The sequence below is a fragment of the Pristis pectinata genome, chromosome 3, assembly GCF_009764475.1.
Source record: "Pristis pectinata isolate sPriPec2 chromosome 3, sPriPec2.1.pri, whole genome shotgun sequence".
Lineage (NCBI taxonomy): Eukaryota > Metazoa > Chordata > Chondrichthyes > Rhinopristiformes > Pristidae > Pristis > Pristis pectinata.
The window spans coordinates 39455266-39472241 of NC_067407.1; the positions used below are offsets into that span (position 1 = coordinate 39455266).

A 16976-nucleotide genomic window follows, 5' to 3' on the forward strand; every position below is an offset into this window, starting at 1 on the left:
TAAAGCAAAGTACTGCTACCTTTTAAGGATATGTGGGCCTCTCATGAATGTGTATTCCCTTGCCTGTTCTATTTTCCTACAAGCATATCTCACATTTCTGTGAATGTAATTTCATTTGCCATTTTTCTGCCCAACTGTTCAGACCATCTGCAACTTAAGTTTAAAGCTTTCTTTGTCAGCATCAACCACGCAGACAATTTTTGTGTCAGCTGAAAACTGCTTCATAATACCCCCTACATTTAAGTCTTAGCTCCTCACTTTTTGTAATATATATGTTAAAAGAGTTATGTACTGAATCCTGGGGAACCTCACTGCTAACAGGCTTCCAGTCAAAATAAAATCACCCATCAACCAATAGCCTTCTCATCCTGTCCCTAAGCCAATGTTGGATCCAATTTGGAACTTCTCCTTAATTCTCATGGACTTTTAATTTTTTTGACTGTCCTGCCACGTAAAAAGCCTTGCTAAAATTCATGTAGATTATATCAATCCTCATCAATCTCCTTTGTTCCCTACTCAAAGAATTCTGTCTAGTTCATTCTAAATCCATACTATCCCTCAGAATGGATTCCAATTCTGAAGTTAAATTAACTGGCTTATAATTACTTGGTTTACCCCAACTTCCCTTTTTATCAGTGATATGATGCTAGCAATCCTCTGACACCATTCCAGTGGACAAAGAAGATTTGAAAGATTATCGTATGAGTCTCTGCAATTTTCTTCCTTCTTTTATTAAGCTGGAATATATTTCATCCAGGTGATTTATCCATTTTCAAAGATAATAAATTTCTTTTACAATGTTTATGCTATTGTATATTTCCCACCACTTTATTCTAGCTACGACCTCAGCATCATCCTCTGCCTTTGTGAAGTCCATAACTCAGCTTTTTAAGTTAGTTGGAATTGTTCCAGTTACTGCTCCAGCAAAATTCACATTGAGAATCAAACTTGGGAACTTTTATGGCTCAATACTACACTGTACCATGGGAAAATTATTTTTATCACTTAAAAGCCTCAGTTTTTCTCTGCACTATTTACATGAACTTCTGTTAAAATCTTGTGCATCTGTTTTTACCTCTAGGACCAGAACGAAAGGAATCGACTATCTGTTTACCTGAAGCAGATTGTGCCAATTGGTTTTGGTTCCTTCTGCCTCTTCATTTTTGATCTATGCGAGAGGTAAAGACTTATTATAGATTAGCTCTTAAACCAGTTCTATTAGCCAATTCTAGAAGGGAGGCTTTACTTGGAATCCATATGTATTTTTCTTGGACAGAGCTGACTAAATTGAATCACTGATCCATGTTGTAAATGGCTCTGTAAATTATAAATTTTCCTGATTATCAATGTTAGAGGATTATTTTTGGGTTGAGCATTCTCACATTCCACTTTGCGGTTAGGGTTAGGGTGTACTTGTGTGGTTCTGCGTAATTCGTTGTCCAGTACATGTAGAGCAAGTGTTAACTAGTAAACTGTTGCAAATTTGTAAGATTACTTGTGTAAAATGTTTTTAAAAAGTCGTTAACTCTGTGTTAATCTTTCCCAGTATGTATAATGGCTTCCTTATACTATAAGCACAGTGTTTCAGTGGCAGAAGAAAGAAACCAAGTACTGTGATGGGAATCCATGCAAATGGAAACACGAACCCAGTCTCCATAACAGAAGGCCACTAGGGTGTAACTGTTGCTGTTCTGTTGTGGTGTGAAAGCAATCCCAATGACTTCCTAAAGAGCAGTATTGATATGGTGTTGAGATCAATTTTCTCTCCCCTCAACTAGGAAATGGTGACACAAAAATACCTAATAAAGAAATAATCTTCCCCCCCCCCCCCCCCAAGCAACATAATAAAAACATGTATTTTGAAGGATGCTGACAGGATGTTCTTCCTCCTGGTTGAATATAGTAATTGTGGCATGTTTTTAATACCAAATTTCTGATAAAACTTGCCTGTATTTCTTAAAACAATTTCTTCCAGGGGCGTGCAATTGACGAACCCATTCTACAGTATTTGGGCCACTGATGTCGGCACAGAATTGGCTGTATCCTTTTATTATGAATTTTTTATATTCAACAAATTTATCTCTGCATGACAGGAAATACATTGCATCATTGTCGTTAATAGCAAAGTGAGGGTAAGGTATTATGTCAGCCAGCTACCTGCCTTAGCAGATGTGCATTGTCCAGAAATGTACCACATTTGATTTCTTTTGTCAGGGCTGTGTTAAATGATTTCACTTGAGGTGACGATAGTAGTGTTGAAGTTGGCCTCAGTGCCCATAATTTAGAGCATGTGGTGGGGGGAGAGATAGGTATCACTTATAGGTCATCTTGAAGCTGTGGTTGGCAGAAAGTCCTTTACTGGCCAGTGATGGAACTCTGCTTCTCATCATTGAATCCGAAGTAGTAATAATGATTGTTTTTCCCATCAGTGGTGGTGTTTATGACACTGCTGCTTATGGATTTGCTGGTGAAAGGAACTTCAAATCGATTTGAAGAGTATCAGGAAAATTGTGGCCCCGCTTGATTATTTCACAATACCATGCTAAATGCATGGAACACACCTCCTTGCTTCCAAAACCGCTGAGATGGAATTTGAGATATATGCATTTGCTATTGAAATATTTGGAAGGGTAAATTTTAAAAGGGTGTCTGTCTCTCTTATGTGCAGTAGAGATAAGCTGCTGTGATTAATTGCTGTTCCTTTGAACATGAGCAATATTTTGTGGCAATCTCCTGGCATGATTCACTGTGAGGAGTCAATTTCAGCTCAGCCCCAAAGCAATTACTTGCAATATTTCATTTTCAGCACTTTAACCAGTACACTTGATTGGTAGAAAATTCAAGCTTTTCCCTTCTTATTTCACTCTCTCTTCTACTACAGAAGCTTCTGACTCACTAATGATTTATAGTTCCGTTATTCATCAATTAGCCCCAAATAGCCTTTCTTTGTGACTGATGGGTGCATGACATTGAGCTTAATTATGCTTGTTCTGGATAGTGAGCAGGACCAGAGACAGCCTAATTTATATTTCTTCCCTGCCTTGGGTACACTTGGAGAAATTTATTTTTGGCAGGGCTGATCATTTGAATCTAGGTTTCTTTTCCATCTCTTTTGAAAGATCAAGGGTTACCTGGGAATATCAAAGATCACCTGAGAATAAATCTTCATCAAATCATAATCTTTTTTTGGGGGGAGCGAATGTGGGCATCAAGGCCACTATTTATTGCCCATCCAAAGTTGCTTTTGGAAAGGTGGCACTGAACAGCCACTGCAAGCCTACACCCAAAACGCTGTTATGTGGGCAGATCTGGGATTTAGACTCAGCTTCTGTTAAGGAACAGTCAAGATAGTGTGCGACGTGGAGACAGGTAGTGGAGTTTCCATAGGACTCTTCTCAATGATAAGAGAAGGCAGGTTTGGGAACTACTATCAGAGTAGACATGATGAGTAACTGCAGACACAAGAGACTGCAGATGCTGGAATCAGGAGCAACAAACCATCTGCTGGAGGAACTCAGTGGGTCAAGCAGCATCTGTGGGAGGAAGGGAATTGTTGACATTTCAGGTTGAAACCCTGCATCAAGAGTGGAGAGGGGAGATGGCCAGTATAAAGAAGAGAAGGGGAGTAGTGAGACAGGAGTCCGAGGTGATTGGTGGACTGAGGTGTGGCGTAAGATGACAGGCAGGTTGCACCAGTTGGGGAGCGGAGGGGAAGGGAGTGGAACTGCAAGGGAATTAAGATAAGATAAAATATCTTTATTAGTCACATGTACATCAAAACACACAGTGAAATGCATCTTTTGCATAGAGTGTCCTGGGGGCAGCCCGCAAGTGTCGCCACGCTTCTGGCGCCAACATAGCATGCCCACAACTTCCTAACCCGTACGTCTTTGGAATGTGGGAGGAAACCGGAGTACCTGGAGGAAACCCACGCAGACACAGGGAGAACATACAAACTCCTTACAGACAGAGGCCGGAATTGAACCCGGGTTGCTGGCGCTGTAAAGCGTTACACTAACCACTACATTACCGTGCCTGCATTGGTTTGTGAGTAGGGTGCCAAACAAATAGGATGTTTTAGGAATAGCCCCTCTCTCAGGATCGAAAACTCTTGTGAGTTCTCGGGTGGCAGATAATACCAGTAAGGTGTCCATCTAGGCAAATGGCAAGGGTTCTGTCATATCTACAAGCACACTGACATGTACTTAGAAATGTTTGAAATGCAGGACATTGGGAGGTGAGTCACCCTCCAGAGGACAGTCTGCTTCTGACCAGCTCTTGATGCCACAGTATTTTTTTGGCTGCTTCAGTTGAGTTTTGGTGAATGGTGACCGCTTCCCCCCCCCCCCCCCCCACCCCCCCCCACCACTGGCAAGGATGAGGGGGGTGCATGCTGGGTACTCAGTGATGGTAGTGATATTAAATATCAAGGTTAGCGGTTTAGACTCTGTCTTGTTTGAGATTGTCATTGCCTGGCACTGTTGAGGCAAAAATATTACATGCTACACTAACCTCTGCCCAAATGTTGTCTAGGAATTGCTGCTTGTGGCTTTGAATGTTTTATTAGTGGGGAATTCAGAAGAAATTTTAGTCAAAAAGTTGCACCTGTGGATGCAACGGTCAATATTTCGTCTCTCGTCTCGTGCTCTCTCCGCTTTCCTCTCTTTGCCCTCTCCCCTCATCCTGTAGATCAGCTCCAGGCCAGCAGGAAGCATGTTAGAGGTGAGGTGCAATTGCAAGTTTCTGAGGACAAACAGACTTGAGAAGGATTCTCCGTGATCCCTGTCAATTTAAGTAAAAGGTCAAAAAGGCCATGTACAGTTGATTCTGCTCCCTGCCTGTTGCACAGTGAAGATCATGTCCAGTGTGCCTACAGATGGCTGGCATCCATGCTGATTCGGAGAGCAGCTTTTTGGCACGGAGAATGTTGTTGAGGAGGAACCTTGCCATGATAGGTAAGACAAGATAGATAAGATGTCTTTATTAGTCACATGTACATTGAAACACACAGTGAAATACATCTTTTGCGTAGAGTGTTCTGTGGGCAGCCCGCAAGTGTCGCTACGCTTCCGGCGCCAACATAGCAGCCCACAATTTCCTAACCTGTACATCTTTGGAATGTGGGAGGAAACCGGAGCACCCGGAGGAAACCCGTGCAGACACGGGGAGAACGTACAAACTCCTTACAGACAGTGGCTGGAATTGAACCCGGGTTGCTGGCGCTGTAAAGCATCACACTAACTGCTACAATGCTGTCAATGAATGTTACTGACTAGATGAGCCTATGCCTGAATGTTGGCTATGTCTTGCTGCAAGGTATAGACTACCAGCAGGAAGTTTGGAAGAAACTTTCTTTACCTAAAGTGTCATGAAAATGTGGAACTTGCCACTACAGCGACTAGTTTCGATGCATTTAAGAGAAGGTCGAACAAGTAAACGAGAGAAAAGGGACTAGGGTATATGTTGATAGATTTAGATGAGGACTTAAGGACTAAAGTGGAGCATAAACACCAACACAGACTAGTTTGGACTGTGTTGTATGTCCTAATTTATCTTCTGAGGAATTCATATGAAATAAACCAGAATGTTAATGAGCCTTGAGAGCAGCAAGGTCCTGGACACAAAAGGTTGCAGATACTGGAATCTGGAGCAAAATGAATTAACTGCAGAGTTAACTTAAATAGATGGTAGAGTTTGATTGCTGTACAATGACATCTGTTGGAATATGTGTATAATGTGAATGCCAGGCCTGTATTGGGCTAGACAGTGATACTGCACAGATTTCCTGACAACACTCACATATCAGGAATGACCTCTTGACATGTTATCAAAGAGGCACTCACGTGAAGTTAAACTTCAGAAGCAGTCGGCACCACCACAGAAAGGGGAATCATTGGACGATGTACAGGGCTGAAGAATGTTTAGGAATATTCTTTAGAACAAAGAAAAAAATCTCATCAGCAGTCCACCCTAAGGGGTTGAGCATGTCTGGACTGCTGAAATCTAATTCCAAATGCTTAGCAAATATTTCACTTGGGCGTTACACAGCAATTTGTTTTGGGCCGTGGCAAAGACTCCAATGCCTTCATTTCCATATTGATTCCTCTGTTTTGTCCAGGCTGTATTAGAATAATATGCAGATAGAATTGACTTTACTTTTTACTGCATCCTGAAGAGTTTCAGTTACTGTACAATTTTACTACAGAGATCACCCCTAAGGAAGGTTGGTTCTGGGTGTGTGAAGAGCCTGCTTGCTTAGACTGGAGCCAGCTCTGGGCGCTTCCTTCCTCCTCCTCCTTGCAAGTGTGCATTTTTCACTCACAAATCACACCATGGGAATAGAAATAATGGGCTTCTTAACATGTTAAGATTCCACAATGGCTAAAATAATTGCAGGAACAAGGAGAGTATCCACTACGGTGATAAGCTCAAGGCGACTGACCGCATTTAAAAAATGTCTTGGATTTTAGCTCCCTTGATTACTTAAGTCATCAAAGTAATGTGTTGCTGAATTGTGCACATCAGAAGGTTTTGATTTCACTACCTGCATGTGTCCAGTTTACTGAAGCAAGATGGTGTAACTATCGATAAAACTGGCATCTGCATTTCTGGGCCAACGAGAGACATAATAATCAGCTGACGCTTTGGTTCCTACAGTGACCACCTTCTGGAAAGGTGCACTTGCATCTTTCAGAAGAAAGTAGATAAGATGTCTTTATTAGTCACATGTACATCGAAACACACAGTGAAATGCATCTTTTGCGTAGAGTGTTCTGGGGGCAGCCCACAAGTGTCGCCACGCTTCCAGCGCCAACATAGCATGCCCACAGCTTCCTAGCCTGTACATCTTTGGAATATGGGAGGAAACTGGAGCACCCAGAGGAAACCGGAGCACCCAGAGGAAACCCACGTAGACACAGGGAGAACATACAAACTCCTTACAGACAGAGGCCGGAATTGAACCCGAGTCGCTGGCGCTGTAAAGCAGTACGCTAACGGCTACACTACCGTGCCTGCTCCTTCTCCACAGAGTTAAACCATCTATTGACAACGCACCATCCTGACTTGGAAACGTATCACCATTCCTTCACCATCGCTAGATCAAAATCCTGGAACTTCCTCCCTAACAGCATTGTGGGTATACCCAAACGTCAACGACTGCAGTGGTTCAAGTAGGCAGCTCACCATAAATTTCAAAAACATCTGACTAAAAGTTTTGGGGTGTTCAGTATACATGGAGCTCAGCAAGGAATCAGACTCTGAAAGGGAGACGAAAAACCTGCAGAAAGCTTCCAATGCTCCTTAACTTTGCTTATTTTTTATAAATTATTCTATTTTAAAGCTCTGGGATGCAGAACTTACAATCAATCTTAAATGTATTTGTTTAACTTTCTTATCCAATTCCACCATATATCATTCATTTGCTTTTTCTTCATTGACTGGTGGCTAAATGTAGTTACATGCTGAAGAACTGACCAGAACAGGAAGTTCAGTCCCATGTTCAGTCATTTAATTTGAACAGGGGAGGTCTTTTGGGTTAGGGCTGGTACATTTCCCACTGTATTCATAGGCTAGGAAAGAAGCATGTGTATCCCTTATTCAGCTCCACACACGCAAATTTCTGCAGACAGTGTCCAAAGCAGACAGACGAAAGGAAATTGCTGGAAATGTACCGTTTTTCTTGCCAGAAGCAGAGAGATATTAAGTTAATTTTCCGAGTTTAGAACCAGCTCCAATGACCATGTTCCCATTTATCCTATCATGGCTAATGAAGGTGTAACGAAAACAGAAATGCTGGAAGAACTTAGCCAGACAAGCGGTATGTGTGGGAAGAGAAGCCAGTTAATGTTTTGGGTCAATGACCTTTCCTCAGAATTGGCAGTTGTATATTTGGAATGCCCACAGGAATTCACTCAGTTTTCCAAATGTACTTTTCCTTATCTTGACATAATTTACTAATTGATACTGTTTAATTGGTGTGGCAATTATTTTATTGCAGATTCTTGCACGTGAAGAATGACCACTGGTACTAAGTTCTTAGAGCTTCAGTCCAAAGTGATTCAAGTTTAACACAATAAAAAATACCAAGGTGCTGACTTAGTTGATTTCAGCAGGGGGTTTGTGTATCAGGAAACAAGCTTCTATGATTGCATTAATTGCCAGGGTTTCAAAAAAAAGCCATGGTTCCAATTTGAGATCACTAACTGATGAGGACAGTTCAGCCCTGGTTAGGAACACTGAAGTTGTCACATGTTGTCACTGCCAACACTTGAGATGATATCCCAGTGCAATTCACCACAATGTAGAGTGGGTAGGGTATAAAGGTCCAAGTCTAATATGAGACACCAGGATTCAATATGCTATCTATATAGCTGGCTTAATGGACAATTTTCTGTTTTGAAGAGTGGGGGTGGAAATAATCTTTTCAAGGACAATTTAAGCCACCTAATTAGTGTTTACCTTGACAGCCACATGTTAGATGGCCTTTATCATAGTCGCAGGCATCTGTGCCTGTCTCTATTTCTTTTTTCTCTGCTTCATGGTATTCCAGGTCTTTCGAAATATAAGCGGCAAAAGATGTTCGCTCCCAGCCATGTCCAAAGCAAGGAGACTGCACTACGAGGTATAAAAATAAAGATACACCAAATGCAATGTGTAATTGTTACTTTACAGAAAGACAAGGTTGCATTATGTTTGCATGAACTGTCTGAAAGCTATCCATTAGTCCCTTTCCCCATCCCTTTTTCAGGTTTTACTTTCAAATATTTATGCACTTTCCTTTTAAAAGCTGTTATAAATTCAGCCTCCACCAACACCTAATCAGGCACTTCATATGGTAACAGTTTTGTGCTTTTAAATCCTAATCTCTCTCTTTCATCTAAAACTTTGGTTCTTGCATAACTGACCAATTGGAAGAGGTTTTCCTTATCAATCACCCTCATACTCTGAAACACTTTAATCAGATCCTCTCTGTTCCAAGTCAAAACCATTAATTTTCTATTCACTCCTCCTAAACCTAAAGTGCCTGGTATTTGACAATCACGGAATGGTCTTTCAGCCCATCGAGGCCATGTCATCTTTGTTTATAAAGCAATGCAATAACTTCTCCCTACCACCATAAGCAAACCAATCATTTCTATTTTACCATAATTCCTTTTTATTTTTTTACTTGTGTTCATTTAAAAATCCTACATCTAATATATATCTTTTTAATCAATTGTCTTTCCAGTAACTTCTGCATTGAAGCACTGAAGACTCTCTGCTCTTTTAGTTTTTCGCTTCCAGTGGGTACATTCTTTGTTCTCCTGAAATGTATTCTTTCAATTCTTTATAGTTCATCTATGCACCCACTTTATAAATTTGTCTGCCTCTTCCAGGAGTCACCTTTATTACACCTTACAATTTAAGATGGCGTTTTTATTGAATAGCAGCTAATAGAGTACAAAACAGAGGTGATAATGATGAAGTAGTCCAGTGCTCTAGTCAGGAAGTAACTTGCACTATTTGTATGTGTATAGAACAGAAGCAGGAGGTTATGATAACTTATGTAGCATCTTTTATGAATAAAAGTGTTTTAAAACTTCCTTGCAGAAGTTTGTCAGAAAATGAATGTCAGGTTAGAGGAGCAACAATTTATCGATGATGAGTCAGATGTATGTTTCAAGGAGGGCCTTTAAAGGAGGTGGAGACACAGAGGCCTAGAAATTCTAGTGTATGCAAATAGGTGTGCTAGATATACTCAACTCTTTCTTGAAGACTGTCATGTTTTCGGCATCCCTGAGATCCCTTGGCATGCTTTCCTCTTCCCATTGAAGTAGATGAGAGCATTAATTTCTGCCAGCGATACTTGTCTACCAGTACTTTAGCAGGAGTTACTAAAGTTACAGGGGCTTTGTTGTTTTTCAACTGTTTTCAACTTCTTGCCAGGTTGGGGTAGCACTGAGAGTGTGAAATGGATTCATGGATACTTGCATCAGAGTTTGCCTCAACCTAATGTGATTTTGAGCTGGGAATTGGAGGAGCATGTTCTTGTTGTGCAGAGAGAACATCTTGTTATTAGTCACAGAGAATCTCATTTGTGATTTTCAATAGTGTGGGAGGAGCAGAAACATGGCTGGAAGGATTCATTTTAAAGCAGAAGCAATAGAAATGGATTTGTGAGAAAGAAGGACTGACAGAAGCAAGATCCAGCAGTGTTTATTTTATTGAAGGGGCTGATGAGTCCAATTCGGGAAAAGGAAAACAGTACCTGAAGAAATTGCATATGGTGTTAATTTCCATATTATCAGCGTCACAGGTAGACAGGGTGGTGAAAAAGGCATTTAGCACGCTGGCCTTCATCAGTCAGGGCATTGAGCATAGGAGTTGGGACAGTATGTTGTAGTTGTATAAGTCATTGGTGAGGCCATACTTGGAGTACTGTGTACAATTTTGGTCACCCTGTTATAGGAAAGATGTGGTTGAACTAGAAAGACTGCAGAAAAGATTTATGAAGATGTTGCCAGGACTAGGGGGCCTGAGTTATAGGGAGAGGTTGGCCAGGCCAGGTCTTTATTTCTTGGAACATAGGAGAATGAGGGGCGACCTTATAGAAGAGTCTAAAGTTATGAGGGCATAGATAAGGTGGGTGGTAACGGTCTTTTCCCCAGGGTAGTGGAGTCCAAAACTAGAGGGCATAGGTTTAGGGTGAGAGGGGAAAGTTTAAAAGGGACCTGAGGAGCAACTTATTCATACAAAGGGTGGTGAGTATATGGAATAAGCTGCCAGAGGAAGTGGTTGAGGCAGGTACAGTAGTAACTTTAAGAAGAACTTGGATAGGTACATGGAGGGGAGGGGCCTGGAGGGATATGGGCTGAATGCAGGAAATTGGGGCTAGCTAGGTGGGCAACATGGTCGGCATGGACTCATTGGGTCAAATGGCCTGTATCCATGCTGTATTGCTCTATGACTCTAGGACTATTATCAGTTTATGATAACTATTTTCTCTTTTTTTTCAGGGGTTAATATTTCGGTTCAAGTTCCTGATGCTTGTCACGCTGACCTGTGCAGCCATGACCATAGTATTCTTCATTATAAGTCAGGTAAAATTAACTAGAATATCAGGTACAGTCTGAGCCATTTTGGATATCCGTTATTGTTTTAACATTAGTTGAGGAGAGTATGCAAGTTGATAACTTACTGCCCCTATTTGGACTGAATGGCAGAAATAAGAAAGCACAGTAATTAAAAAAGGTGGGAGTTTATCCACTCTCTTGCCCATTCGGACCAATTGCCATATTGAATCTTCAGCCTCAGGTGGACAGGGTTCAGCTCGGTTGCCCAATCTGCAGTTTCCTTCCAAAGCATGATTGGCTTCCCCAGCAGGCCAAACCTATCTGAAGTTGGGTAAAAGGCTTCAAGTGGCCTAGGTAGGTCAGAAAAAAGCAAGTTTCTTGAGGGAGCAGATGTGCTCATCCTGACCCCATGAGAAAAGCTTTGGCCTTGTCTTTAGCATTTTCTCCTACCCCAAACATGTCTGGAGACCTCTGTCTTCTTGAGTTAGCTTGACTGAACTGACTGCATGGGAATAGAGAGGGGAAATGACCTGTCACCGTGTGGAGGCTTTTTGCTTCCTCTGTAAAAATAACCAGCAGTCTAAATTGAATGAATCCTGAATAGAAACTGGAACAATTTATAGAAAGTTGCAATATTATGCACTCCCTCGGTCAGCTCTCTGCAAGATTTTATCAGAGATGAAGAGCCATTGATGTGGAAAAAAAACCTGAAATACTGGTAATATGTCCACTGGAACAGAAGAAAGTTCTTCTAATTTGTCAACGGAGTTTATAATTTCTTCTGCTCAAGGACATAGTGACAAGGACTCATTGATATAGTGTCCTCACTGAGAGTGAGGAGAATATTATGAAAGGATCTGTGTCCAAAATGGTATGGGCAATGTAGAATGCTTTACCACTAGAAATAATGCATTTGTTAAGGAAAGCACATAATCATTTAACTGAAGGTGATGCAGGTATGCCACTGGAATTGCTTTTTTTGAATTACTCTGCTCCAATATAGAAAAAACTAGCACATGCAAGATGAGTCAAATGGTTGTTCTGTAGATTTGCATGTTTCTATGGCCTATCACCAGGATTTCAATAAAACATGATGGTTAAGAAGCCAAAAAAATGTAAGGATGTTATAGAATCAAAACAATTTATGCCACGGAAGGCTTCTCATTCTATGCCCATGCCAGCCAAATAAAACCAACTCAAATTAACCTCACTTCCCAATTCTCATTCCTTGGCCTTGTAAGTTATGGCACATGAAGAATACTTTTTAAATGTGTTGCCTCCACCACATTTTCAGACAGTGAGCTCCTGACTCTCGCCATTCTTTGGTGTCCTCATTTTTTCCTCCTATCCCTCGCAGGTCTTCTACTGATTACCTTAAACTATGTATGCCTCTTGGTTATTGATCTCTATTAAGAGAAATAGGGTCTTCCTTTTCATCACATTTAGGCCTTCCAAAATTTTATATCTTTTATTTCCTTCCCCTCAGTTTCCTAAGGAAGTAAGAAATAGAAGCATATTTACGTTATAAAGCTAACTAAGCCTGGTCTGCAATACAGTAAGATTAAGATTGATCCTTTGCCTTAAATACACCAAGCACCTCACCCCTACCCCTCCCTATTCATCAGGCTTGAATTTATTCAATGACTGTGTATCCAAAACATTCTGAGGTAGAGAATTTAAAAGATTTACAATTTTCCTGAAGTAAACAACTCCAGCCAGCCAACCTTTCCTCAGAACTGTATTTCTCTAGACCTGGCATCATCTCGTAAATCTTTCTTACTCTGTACTCTCCCTAATGCTACTAAATCCTTCTTGTGAAGCATATGTTTTAACATGGCTCTATTATGGCATTCCCACTATTACATTCTGTGCCTTGGCCAAAGTATTTAGCATGGCTTTTTTTTAAACCACAGTTCTAGTGAAACTTGACGTAATTTTGAGGAACATCAGAAGGCATGTCACAGCCTTTTGGGTGCAATACCAAGCTCAACAAATTTATATCATGAGCACTTTAGGCATTTTGTGTTTTATTTTATGATTTCCAGCATTCACAGTATTTTACTCTGGTAATTTCAGATAATAATGCTGCTTCCCCCATTTAGCTCATCCAGAATGACCTTTATTTGTCTTTTTTTAATGTTCAACCTGCACTATCACTCCTCTTTGTGTTAGTTTCTCAGTTTCTTCACATCTGCTCATCAGCCTGTTGAATTCCAGCATTTTCTATTACAAACTTCCAACATCTGTAGGATTTTACTTGCGTTTCCTGAAGACAGCCTGTGCTCCATGGGGCAGTCCAGGACAGTGGCACTCAGGCTGAGATGTTTCTCTCATGCTGGCATTTTCTGGCCTGCCGCTGGTGACAGAGATGCAGAGCCATTCCTGTCCCCAGAACCTTGAACCCTGCCAACTAGCTCAATTTCAATTGTGAAACTGAAATTGTGTACAATAAGGGCATACCTTGGTGGTCAAAGTAGCAAGCTGAAGGAATGCATGCTTTAATGCCTCACTGCACTGATTACTGGGAACTGCAGGGCATCTAACACTGAATCTAATTAAAAGCTGTTGACATCATCCAGTGAATGGTGTATTTGCATTCTCATAGTGAGTTTAACAGTTCCATTGCAGCTGAACAAAAGACAGGCACCCACTTGTTAAATGTCAACTATGACAAAAAAATGAAGCCAACAGCATTTCCTATCAATTTTGATGTAAATTTTCTCCTTTGCAGTTCATGTAGAAATGGTCAGTGCTGCTAATTTTTTTGTTGCTTTCATTGAAAATGGATATGTGCAGAACATAATTCCCTGCGGCATCAGTAATTACTTTGGAATCCAATGCAATAAAAACAGAATTCAAGGTGGTTAGTCACCATTAACCTATTTGTGCTATTGTGTGCCATCTAATGTGTCTTAATCTTCACACGTGTCCACTTGGGAGGAGGGGGTGACGTCTCATGAGTGTCTGACTCACTTGTTCTATTGAAGTTCCAAAGCATGGCCCCTGGCAATCTGATACATAAACTAGACAATTAGGTTTTATTTGTGTTCTTATTTGATTGAAGTTATCATTTGTTTTTCTGGTCTTTGAATTTCATAGGTATGATGTTTCACGGTTTTGTTTTGCTATAAATCCTAAATCGATCTTTTAAGCAGCATGAGATATTTGCAAAGTAAATGGAGGATCGATTTACAGGTCTTACGGCCCACAAGGTTTTAAGATATTCACCCAAGTATCTACAAAACTCATTCTTGTAACATTTTTTTTAAACATTGCCTGAATTTTCTGTCTTGTCCTTGCAGCATATATTTGCTATGCTGTGGAATTAAGAACACAGGGTGCCCTTTCATTTGCCACTGTAATTAGGAAATTTAGCAGAAATGGGAATACTGGAAATGCCTAAAATGTTAACGCTGTTTATCTCTTCTCATGACCTGCTGAGCTTTTCTATCATTTCCTGGCTTTACTTCAGGTTTCCAGCAAATGCAGTGTTTTGCTCTCAGAGAATTTAGCAACCCAGTTCTTCAAATCCTTTTAATGCTTGGAACTTTGTTAATATTCTGGTAAATATGATGATGCATTCCTTCCAGGTCCAGTATATTCTTTCTGTTGCAGTCCCTCAAATGGTATTGGAAAAAAAATCTTTATATTCTAGTTGATTAGATGTAAATACTAACATTCCGTGGAGTCACTGAATAACCAGACCCAACACCAATTGTGAACTAGGAGCATGAGATTGGTTCCTTCAATAAAAATATCTGGACGTGAACCAGGTACCCTTGGTCTGCATAATATTGTCTGTACTACTTAAGTGTGTACTACTTAAGTATGAGCCTATGACCAGATAAAAACTTACACTTCTTTAAAGTTGCTGGTGTGTTCAGAGGAACCCAGGTAAAACTACAGCCCAAAGAACAAACTGCTGGAGGAACTCAGCAGGTCAGGCAGCATCGGTGGAGGCAGAGGGATAATCAACGTTTTGGGTAGGGATCCTGCACCAGTCCTCTCACTCCAATTAAACTCTAGTGGTTCCTAGTGGAAAGTGTGTTTGCAGAATTGAGGGGGCGGGGGCAGGGGCGGGTGGGGGAGGCAAAGTTAAATTTGGCTGCAAAACCTCCAGTTGAATAGCCACTCTGAGCTTGGCTCACAAATGACTATAACCACATCACCCAGATACATTGAAATACGTAAATGCTGTTTCAATTATCATGTACTCTTCAGCTTTTATATATTATTCTGTGTTGCTTTGCAAACGCCATATAAGATCATGGATTCTTTCTTCAGGTAAATGATGGATACTGGAAGTGGGGAGAATACACCATCCAGGTGAACAGTGCTTTCTTCACTGGCATTTATGGCATGTGGAACCTGTATGTCTTCGCCATCATGTTTCTGTATGCTCCTTCCCATAAGTGTTACAGCGATGCTGATCAATCAAACGGTAGGTTTCGTTTTTTTTAATCAGTTCTTAAGTATTGAACAGCTTTTCATTCTCTGGAGTAGAGTTACCAACTATGTCAATTTTTTAAAAAAATGAACAGCATAGCTAATTTAGAAAATTTATTAGGAAAGTTATTTAGATATCACCAAAACTATAGAAGTGCAGCAGCTGATGTGCACCGCTGCATGATTAGTAATCTTTCTGCCTTTTTGTAGGAGTATGTAGGAGTATATACCTACCTACATTCTTGTTAGTTAATGAACAGGAAAATGAACAAATTTGTTTGAACTTGCAAAGAGTTAAATCTATCCACATTTTAAAATGTGCTTAATATTCCCTTTATATTATCCCCATTTGATAACTGATTGATTGTTCCAAAGTTGTATCATATGGAATAAAAACCTTCCAAATATATTCGTTATTGTATACACTAGTCAAAGTTAAAATTTTGTTCCAATTTTAAACCATACGTCATGTTTGCATCTGAATTACTAAAATATCAGTTACTAAATTAATGGTTTTAAAAGCCCAATTGATTCATTAGTATCTTTTCAGGATTTATGAGAGGCAGTCAACCGGCTGTGCAGGTTGACTCTGTGGTTAAGAAGGCATATGGTGTATTGTCCTTCATCAGTCGGGGAATTGAACTTAGGAGCCGAGAGGTATTGTTGCAGTTATATAGGTCCCTGGTCAGACCCCACTTGGAGTACTGTGCTCAGTTCTGGTCATCTCACTACAGGAAGGATGTGGAAGCCATAGAAAGGGTGCAGAGGAGATTTACTAGGATGCTGCCTGGAATGCGGAGCATGCCTTATGAACGCAGGTTGAGGGAACTCGGCCTTTTCTCCTTGGAGCGACGGAGGATGAGGGGGGACCTGATAGAGGTATATAAGATGATGCGAGGTATTGATCAGGTAGATAGAGGCCTTTCCCCAGGGCTGAAATGGTGGCCACTAGAGAACATAGGTTTAAGGTGCTGGGGAGTAGGTACAGAGGAGATGCCAAGGGTAAGTTTTTTTACTCAGAGAGTGGTGAGTGTGTGGAATGGGCTGCCGGCAACGGTGGTGAAGATGGATACGATAGGGTCTTTTAAGAGACTGTTGGATAGGTACATGGAGCTGAGAAAAATAGAGGGCTATGGGTAAGCCTAATAATTTCTAGGGTAGGGACGTGTTCGGCACAGCTTTGTGGGCCGAAGGGCCTGAGTTGTGCTGTAGTTTTTCTATGTTTCTATGTTCTATCTTTGCTGCCTAATCTGTTTGTCACTCCAGTCAACTGCTTTTGGCGTTTGACGCATAATTACCTTCTGAACTCTCCTGGCAAGGTACTTTTTTTTGTGACTTGATAAAAATCTGGGGACGAGTAACAAAATCATTATCTGGTGCAACCACTAAAAGAACCCAGAACACAGATAAGAGTCAGATTCCTTCCTTCAAGTGAGGATGCCACAATATTTTATAACATGACATTTCCACATAGTC

The 16976-nt window shown here is 40.7% G+C and overlaps 1 protein-coding gene across 3 annotated transcripts in view; it reads left to right on the forward strand.

The window, feature by feature from the left end:
- The window catches only part of wls (Wnt ligand secretion mediator), a 103819-nt gene that overhangs the window by 84648 nt on the left and 2195 nt on the right, over positions 1 to 16976 (forward strand). For all 3 annotated transcript variants that reach the window (XM_052012842.1, XM_052012841.1, XM_052012840.1), the window contains 5 exons: positions 1082 to 1179; positions 1976 to 2039; positions 8480 to 8623; positions 10998 to 11081; positions 15339 to 15495. In XM_052012842.1, the coding sequence (XP_051868802.1) occupies positions 1082 to 1179; positions 1976 to 2039; positions 8480 to 8623; positions 10998 to 11081; positions 15339 to 15495 (547 nt within the window). The remainder of the gene's footprint in view (positions 1 to 1081; positions 1180 to 1975; positions 2040 to 8479; positions 8624 to 10997; positions 11082 to 15338; positions 15496 to 16976) is intronic.